This window comes from Carassius auratus, chromosome 17 (assembly GCF_003368295.1).
Source record: "Carassius auratus strain Wakin chromosome 17, ASM336829v1, whole genome shotgun sequence".
Lineage (NCBI taxonomy): Eukaryota > Metazoa > Chordata > Actinopteri > Cypriniformes > Cyprinidae > Carassius > Carassius auratus.
In genome coordinates, this window is record NC_039259.1 from 25,721,545 (window position 1) to 25,731,544 (window position 10,000).

A 10,000-nucleotide genomic window follows, 5' to 3' on the forward strand; every position below is an offset into this window, starting at 1 on the left:
AAATGTAATTAGTTTTATATGTAAATATTATTTCATATGTATTTTAATTTTTATATAATTCTAGGCTTAGTTATTTTAAATAATTCTAATATTATTAAAATGCAGAAAAATTATACTTATAAATAATATTACATCGAATTATCACATTAAATGTTTTATTTATATTTATACAAATTTTTAACTGATTTACTTTTTATATTTGAATTCTTACTGTTATTTAAAGAAATACTGATATTATTTACTTTTATTTTCTTTTATATTGTATGTGTTCTTTGCTGCTCGTTTTAATGCTGCTTTTAACAACACTAATATATTTTACTTATTTACATTTATTTTTCTTTTAGATGTATTTGTCCTATAATGCTGTTCTGCACAAAGTTGAGGAACAGACATAAAAAATGTTTCTCATACGCATGACTTCAGAAAACTAATAAAGTCATATGAACTACTGTTACGATAACTTTGTGGTCTTCATTTAGTCATTTTGGGACGTTTTACAGAGGAGAGACTGTAAAATATACACAATATATAAATATATTTATGTAAAAAGAAATGCCCCAATATTTGAAGGATTCTCAAGCTTTTTTGTCAGCAGATACCCAACGCGAGACAATATTTTCTTTAAGTTAACTAAATATGAATTTTATAATATTAACTTATTATTAACCTTCTGAAATACTTTGTGGGTACTTCAAAAATATATATAATATTTAATAACAATGTAAATTATGAATTACAGCTCTGCCTGTCACTTGTGGGGTTCCTCAGGGCTCTGTTATTGGCCCGATCTTATTCTCTTTGTATGTGTTGCCTCTGGAATCCGATTTTTGCATTTAAGGAAGCATAGATATTGGCACATATTTAGACACATGGTCAGACTATTGCCATGAGCAAGTAAAAATATCCAGGTGTTGTGTTTCCATGGCTAAGAGGTGATTTTTGCAGATTAGTTCTATTGCTCGATAAAAACCTATACTGTCGAGAAATTATTTAGAGAAGGTTATTAATTAATTCGTTCTGTCTCGCTTTGACTATTGCAATGTTTTGTATTTGGGGTCCTGTCAGACCACTATATCACTTTGGCAATTAATGCATAATTCGGAGACTCGGCTTCTGGTGGGTGCTAAGAAAACTATCATCTATCGTATCATGTATCATATATCTCCTACTTTGGCTTCTCTTAAGTTTTATCCTTTGAGAGGTTGGGCTGTTATTCAATGTATTAATAGGTTGTTTTTATGTTTTTTATGCACAGCATTATGCATCCAGCACTTTGGTCTGCAGGTGCAGTTGTTAAATGCTCTATGAATGAAGTTAATTAATGAATAAAACTAGATACTACTCACTAACCCTAAACTCTAAACTAAATCTTTTCTGTATTTATTGCACAATAACACACACACACAGTCCCCAGCAGAGGGCAGAGTTCAGGCTGCTTCACAGGGTGTTTGGGCCCCGCGGTCCCCTGATATCATGTGTTGTTGTGGGCAGCTGTGGGGTCAGCTGGAGCGCTGGTGGCCCTTCTGCTTCACCGGGACAGAAGCTCACGTTTCCCACAGCTCTGCCAAAACACGTCCCACACAACCAACACACCGGGCTAAAAACAACGCAGACGCAACTGTGTCAACACACACACACACACACACACTACGCTTACTCACACACACATACTTCTCACACACGCACTCACACACACAAACACACACACACACACTACGCTTACTCACACACACATACTTCTCACACGCACTCACACAAACACACACAAAAACAAACACACTCACTCACTCCACTCACAAACACACACACACTCTACGCTTACTCTCTTACACACACACAAACACTCACACTCACTCCACTCACACACACTACGCTTAGTCTCACTTCCACTCTCACACACACACACACACACACACACTCTAAGCTTACTCTCTCACACACACACACACACACACTCTATGCTTACTCTCTCTCTCACACACAAACACACACACTCTACGCTTACTCTCTCTTTCTCTCTCACACACACACACACACACACTCTAAGCTTACTCTGTCACACACACACACACACACACACACACACACACACACACACACTACACTTACTCTCTCTCTCTCTCTCTCACACACACACACACACACACACACACAAAAACAAACACACTCACTCACTCCACTCACACACACACACACACACACACTCTAAGCTTACTCTCTCTCTCTCACACACACACACACACACACTCTATGCTTACTCTCTCTCTCACACACACACACACACTCTCTAAGCTTACTCTCTCACACACACACACACACACACACACACAGACTGCAGTACAGCTTCTTCACGAGATTCACACAATAATTTCTCACTGCACAAGTGAATGTTCAAGGAACTGTCACATTTCACCAATAACTAAGAAATTTTTATATATTTTAATATATTTACAGTAAGATTTTTACTAAATATCTTCATGGAACATGATCTTTACTTAATATCCTAATGATTTTTGATATAAAATAGAAATGTATAATTGTGACTCATACAATGTATTGTTGTCTATTTCTACAAATATACGTCTGTGACACTGATGACTGCTTCTGTGCTGCAGGGACACTGATATATGTATATACAAAATTATAATTAAATATAAGTATATATATACATTTTAATATTTGTATTAGATTTTATGCTTTAATTTGTATTTTATTTTCTCTATATTTTTAGTTTTAAATAATACCAATATTATTTATTTTACTTATTTACTTTTACATGTTTCTTTATTTACTTTCTATTTCCCTTTTTTCCCTTTTTTTAATGGTTTACATTTATTAACATTCTATTTATTTATTTATATTTTATTTACATGCTATTGGCTTTTTTATTTAGTTAAAATTTATTTATATATTTATTTTTCATTCATAATACAAAAAAATTATAATGAAATGGTTTAACATTTTTATTTTTAGTAATCTCATCAAAAACTACACTCTGAATAAGGGTTTATATTTGACATCCCATAATCCCATGTTTCCCATCCACCCTTCTATCACAGCTAATACTGAAATAATAAAAATGTAAATAAATAATAAAAAAATGCAATAATTATAACACGCAAATAATAATTTTAAACTATTAATAAAAAAAATATATGCTATTTATTTATCTACATGTCATTTGAACTTAAATCCAAATCCCAGATTCATGTGATTTTTGAATTCTAGAAATATTAAGGTAAAATCTCAGTCAAATATTTCCAGTTAAAGGTGCTCGGCTGATGAAATCATCTGAGGATCGCTGCACTGGAGATTAAACAGGCTCTTGCTGGTTCCTCAGATCAGCAGACTGTACTGGTTTCTGTGGTTTTTCTCACCTCAGGAGCCAGATACTCCGGAGTTCCACAGAAGGTCTTCATCGTGGCTCCGTCTGTGATTCCCTCCTTACACAAGCCGAAGTCAGTGATCTTTACGTGACCATCTTTATCCAGCATCAGGTTCTCCAGCTGAGAGAGACAACGATAGGAAAGAGACAGAAAACATTCAACCTGGGATCCTCTGATCATCTGATATTAGCTTTTCACAACAGTGACCGTCACCTTTCATCATATTTCCACCAAATACATCTCAGAAAAACAATGAACCAAAACCAACTGCTCCAGCAACATTAATGTAAAAAAAGTTGAGGAACATAAGAAAATGTAATATATAAATAAAAGTTATGTAAAAATATATATATATAGTGTGAGTGAGTGTGTGAGTGAGTGTGAGTGTGCAAAAGTGTGTGAGTGAGTGTAAGAGAGTTTGTGTGTGTGAGTTAGAGTGAATGAGTGTGAGAGTGTGCAAAAGTGTGTGAGTGAGTGTGAGAGTGTGTGTGTGAGAGAGTGTGTGTGTGTGTGTGCGAAAGTGTGTGAGTGTGAGAGTGTGTGTGTGTGTGCGTGAGTGAGTGAGTGAGTGTGAGAGAGTTTGTGTGTGTGAGTGAGAGTGAGTGAGTGTGCGAAAGTGTGTGAGGGATTGTGAGAGAGTTTGTGTGTGTGAGAGTGAGTGAGTGTGAGAGTGTGCAAAAGTGTGTGAGTGAGTGTGAGTGAGTGTGAGTGAGTGTGAGAGTGTGTGTGTGTGTGTGTGTGTGTGTGTGTGCGAAAGTGTGTGAGTGTGAGAGAGTGTGTGTGTGTGCGTGAGTGAGTGAGTGAGTGAATGTGTGAGTGTGAGTGAGTGTGTGAGTGTGAGAGTGTGTGAGTGTGCGAAAGTGTGTGAGTGAGTGTGAGAGTGTGTGTGTGTTTGTGTGTGAGTGAGTGAGTGTGTGAGTGTACGAAAGTGTGTGAGTGAGTGTGTGAGTGAGTGTGAGAGTGTGTGTTTGTGAGTGAGTGAGTGTGTGAGTTTGAGAGAGTGTGTGAGTTAGTGTGAGAGTGTGTGTGAGTGTGAGAGAGTGTGAGTGAGTGTGAGTGAGTGAGTGTGAGAGTGAGAGTATGTGTGAGTGTGAGAGAGTGTGTGAGAGAGTATGTGTGAGTGTGAGAGAGTGTGTGTGTGAGTGTAAGTGAGTGTGAGAGAGTGTGTGTGAGTGAGTGAGTGAGTGTGTGTGTGTGTGTGTGTGTGTGAGTGAGTGAGTGTGAGAGTGTGTGTAAGTGTGAGAGTGTGTGTAAGTGTGAGAGTGTGTCTGAGTGTGAGAGAGTGTGTGTTTGAGAGAGTGTGTGAGTGAGTGAGTGAGAGTGAGTGAGTGTGATAGTGTGTGTGAGTGTGAGAGTGTAAGTGTGTGAGTGAGGAAGTCACTGGCCTAATGGTTAGAGGGTTGGACTCGCAATCGAAGGGTTGTGAGTTCTAGTCTCGGTCCCGACGGAATTGTGGGTGGGGGGAGTGCATGAACAGTTCTCTCTCCACCTTCAATACCACGACTTAGGTGCCCTTGAGCAAGGCATCGAACCCCCAACTGCTCCCCGGGCGCCGCAGCATAAATGGCTGCCCACTGCTCCGGGTGTGTGCTCACAGTGTGTGTGTGTGTGTGTTCACTGCTCTGTGTGTGTGCATTTCGGATGGGTTAAATGCAGAGCACAAATTCTGAGTATGGGTCACCATACTTGGCTGAATGTCACTTCACTAATGAGTGAGTGAGTGTGAGAGTGTGAGAGTGTGTAAGTGTGAGAGAGTGTGTGAGTGAGTGTGAGAGTGTGTGTGTGTGAGTGAGTGTGAGTGAGTGTGAGAGTGTGAGTGAGTGAGTGTGTGTGTGTGTGTGTGCGTGTGTGTGTATGTTTGTGTGAGTGAGTGAGTGAGTGTGAGAGAGTGTGAGAGTGTGTGTAAGTGTGAGAGTATGTGAGTGTGAGAGTGTGTGTCTGAGTGTGAGAGAGTGTGTTTGAGAGAGTGTGTGAGTGAGTGTGAGAGTGTGTGTGTAAGAGTGTGTGAGTGAGTGTGAGAGTGTGTGTGTGAGTGTGTGTGTGTGTGAGAGAGTGTGTGTATGAGTGTGAAAGTGTGTGAGAGTGTGTGTAAGTGTGATAGTGTGAGAGTGAGTGTGATAGTGTGAGAGTGAGTGTGAGAGAGTGAGTGAGTGAGTGAGAGTGAGTGAGTGAGTGTGAGAGTGTGTGTGAGTGTGAGAGAGTGAGTGTGAAAGTGTGTGTGAGAGTGAGTGAGTGAGTGAGAGAGAGTGTGTGTGTGAGTGTGAGAGAGTGAGTGTGAAAGTGTGTGTGTGAGAGTGAGTGAGTGAGTGAGAGAGAGTGTGTGTGTGAGTGTGAGAGAGTGTGTGAGTGAGTGTGAGAGAGTGTGTGAGTGAGTGTGAGAGAGTGTGTGTGAGTGAGAGAGAGTGTGTGTGTGAGTGTGAGAGTGTGTGTGAGAGTGTGTGTGTGAGTGTGAGAGTGTGTGTGAGAGTGTGTGTGTGAGTGTGAGAGAGTGTGTGTATGAGTGTGAAAGTGTGTGAGAGTGTGTGTAAGTGTGAGTGTGTGAGTGAGTGTGAGAGTGTGAGAGAGTGAGTGAGTGAGTGAGAGTGAGTGAGTGTGAGAGTGTGTGTGAGTGAGTGTGAGAGTGTGTGTGAGTGTGAGAGTGAATGAGTGAGTGTGAAAGTGTGTGTGTGAGTGTGAGAGAGTGTGTGTGTGTGTGTGAGTGAGTGAGTGTGAGAGTGTGTGTGAGTGAGAGAGAGTGTGTGAGTGTGAGAGTGTGTGTGTGTGTGAGTGAGTGAGTGAAAGTGAGTGAGTGTGTGAATGTGAGAGTGTGTGTGTGTGTGTGTGTGTGCACTCTTGTTTTTGTGTCATATCAGGACACAACTCTGTATAATGTCATGGGTATGACACAGGTATTACATGGAGAGGGTTCTTATGAGAACATAACCCATGTCCCCATTTTTCAAAACACTTATAAATCATACAGAATGAGTTTTTTTGAGAAAGTAAAAATGCACAAAGTTTCCTGTGTGGGTTAGGGTTAGGTGTAGGGTTGGTGAATGGCGATAGAATATACAGTTTGTACAGAATAAACACCATTACACCTATGGGATGAACACACTTTACACAAAAACAAACGTGTGTGTGTGTGTGTGTGTGTGTGTGTGAGTCTGTGTGTGAAAGGGGTTTAATATAAGCACGTCTCAGTCACCTGGCAGCTGTATCTCTCTCTCTCTCTCTCACACACACACACACACACACACACACACGTGGCTCAGGAACACAGTCAGCACAAACAGTGTCCTGCTACAGCGGCACTTTCTCATGAACCTGAGCGGCTCTGAACCAGAGAGAGCAAGCACTGCTTCTGCTTCTGCTTCTGCTGACCTACAGGACCATCATCATCTGGACACAACCCGGGCACAAAACACACATCAGTCCTCCACACACACACACACACACACACACACACACACACACCTGTGAGTCTCTGTTAATGCACCAACAACCTTTAGTCTTTATTATTAATTATTAAGTTTTTAAGTTTTTAGACTTTCTTTAAGCCAAATGTGTTCATTACAATGATTTCAGTGCTAAAGGTGCTCTAAGAGCACAAGTTTAAAATCTCATTATACTAAACACAGATATATATTAGAGTATTTATATATATATAATAAGATTTGTTTTGTATTGTGCCATTTTTCTTCAGTCTGTAAGAATGAAACTATCAACTATCACTGTGTGTTTTATAAAAATATCACTTTTTACAATTAATTTTAATTACTACACTGTAACAAATTATTTTTCAGTCTTATTGTAATTAATACAATAATAATAATCTAAAATAAAAATGCAAAAATAAACATATTTACTATACTTTTTTATGTATCAAACAAAATACCATCACAATGCATAACTGTACTTCATAATTTAATTAATATTTACATTTTCATATATATATATATATATATATATATATATATATATATATATATATATATATATATATATATATATAAACGTATAGTGGTAACATTATATTATTTTTTCTATTAATTATTTTTGTAATTTTATCACATTTCACCTCATTATAATGCTCTAAAAACATAAAATGTAATGTACGTGATTTAACATTTAATTTACAGTCATATTCTTCTAAAATACATTTAAAAATAGTATGAAAATGTAAAAAGCACCCACTGGCACTCCACTATTAGTGTGGAAAGCTTGTGAAACATGTCCTGCATGTGTTTTGGTGATATCCATCAGTAAGTGAGCACTTTTGATTAGTGATGATGTGATGTTGTATGATCAGATATGTTATAATAAGAGGTGATCTGCTGACCTTCAGGTCTCTGTAGACAACGTTTCTCTCTGAATGCAGGTAATCGAGCGCACACACGATCTCTGCTCCGTAGAAGCGCGCGCGATCCTCCGAGAAAACCCGATCTCGTGACAAGTGGAAGAAGAGCTGATGGAGAAAGCAGCGCTGCAGCCGTTAAAGCATCAGATCACTGTGAAGCACCGTCTGATCAGATCCTCACCTCTCCTCCGTTGGCGTACTCCATGACGAAACACAAGCGGTCGTGGGTTTGGAAAGAGTACTTCAGAGCCTACACCAACACAAACATCGGTTTATTAAATCATCATCATCGTAACAATTATAATATTTATGATAAAGACACTGGAATACCAACAACAATGCACTATAATAATGCACTAAATAACTTTAATTAGTAATGAAGAAAATTATTATAATATATACATCTATATATAAGCAAAGTTTGCGTGTGTGTATATATATATATATATATATATATATTTTTTTTTTAAGAATATATCATATAAATGTTATATTTTGATTCAATTTGAATCAAATCGTTCTATATCTTTTTCATATGTGTATAAAATATTAGTAATAATTATTCTTATAAAATATAATATATAATATTTTATAAGAATTATTATTTCTAATATTTTATACACATACACATATATGATAAATATTTTGTTAAAAAATATATTTGACAAAAAAATATATATATTTGATAAGAAATATATTTATATTAAATAATAATAATTAACATATATATATATATATATATAGACCAATTTATCAAGTAATAAAAATATATAGCATTATTTTCCATTAGTTTTTACTAAATCTAAACATTCATAAATCTATATAAATGTTTGTGTACAATGTCATATTAAATATTTTTAATAAACACACATATATGATAAATACTGAACAATTTGATTCAAATAAATAAAATGTATTAAATAAAAATAATTAATAATAAAAATTAAAAAATTATATATATTACAGTACATACAAAGAACAATTCATCAAATAATAAAAATATATAATAAAAATATATAGTATTTATTTAGTATTTATATTTTTGTATAAAATCTAAATATTCATAAATCTTTATAAATGTGGGATAATACTTTTTTTTTTCAAGGAAATTAATCAGAATGAAGTGTGTTTATATTTAAAACCTGCCAGTGGTGTCAGAAAAATAAACACAATTCAAAGAGAAAACATACATTTTTTTGACACCGGTGGCAGGTTATTAATTTATTTTTAATTTTTTGCATGTTTAAGTATAAAATGCAATGCATTATTTAAGTAAACACATCTTGATTTAAGACAGTTTCTAAACATACAAACGACAAGGAAGAAAATCATTTATTAAAGGCACAGTTCTACAATGCAGGACTTTTATTATATAAAAAATAAATGAGGAAGTTTGATAAAGCAAGTTTTCTCTGTGATTTTATCTGGAACACGTTTGATTGTGATCTGTGCTCCACATGTGCAAAAATAACGACTGTTTCAGACAGATTTCCACGAGAAACCCGTTTAACATCAGTCAGAGGATCAGGAAAACAAACTCCCGGGAATCATTACTGGAGGAAGAGGAAGAGGAACAGACTGAGGATGAGGAGGGTCTCTCACCGTGAGGAAGGGGTGTTTGGAGTTCTGCAGCACACGGTTCTCTGCGAGTGTGTGAGCCACTTCATCCTGAAACACACACACACACACACACACAACGACGCATTGATCAAACTTCATGACGCACTTCATGAGTTCAAACACTACATATTTTTCTCTTCCACTCTGAATAGTGCATAAAAAAACATTTATTAAAAAAATTATAATAATTAGGCCCTGCATAGTGGCCAATGTACATTTTATTTGAGTATTAAATTAAATCTTATGCTAATTTTATATGTATGAGTTTTTATTTTTCTAGGCTCCGTTTTTTTCCCATTTCATTTAATTTTAAATGTTGGCGAAATTAAATAAATAAATAAATAAAAACATGCCAAATTATGCAATTTAACAAAAATCACTTATTAGTTTAACAAAAAAAAATGATTGAATGCACTATGATTGAATTTATTGAAATGTGTTTAATTTTTATTACATTTAATGACATCTATTTACATTTTAATATTTTTAATTTAAGCTTAACCATTACATTTTAGCAATCAAAAAAACATGCCTAATTAATTGAAATAATTTATCTTTTACAATTTAACTACAATTTAACAATATAAAATCCGTTTTATTTTTTCCAGTATATATTCCATGTATATAATTGTAACAATTTTATGATTTATAAAAA

At 35.7% G+C, this 10,000-nt stretch overlaps 1 protein-coding gene across 1 annotated transcript in view; it reads right to left on the reverse strand.

Annotated features, from left to right (window-relative positions):
* Positions 1–10,000, reverse strand: part of akt1 (v-akt murine thymoma viral oncogene homolog 1) — a 52,065-nt gene that overhangs the window by 7,338 nt on the left and 34,727 nt on the right. The window contains exons 7-10 of the mRNA XM_026286718.1: positions 9,328–9,393; positions 7,907–7,975; positions 7,708–7,833; positions 3,378–3,506 (exon numbers count right to left, since the gene is read on the reverse strand). Coding sequence (XP_026142503.1) covers positions 3,378–3,506; positions 7,708–7,833; positions 7,907–7,975; positions 9,328–9,393 — 390 coding nt within the window. The remainder of the gene's footprint in view (positions 1–3,377; positions 3,507–7,707; positions 7,834–7,906; positions 7,976–9,327; positions 9,394–10,000) is intronic.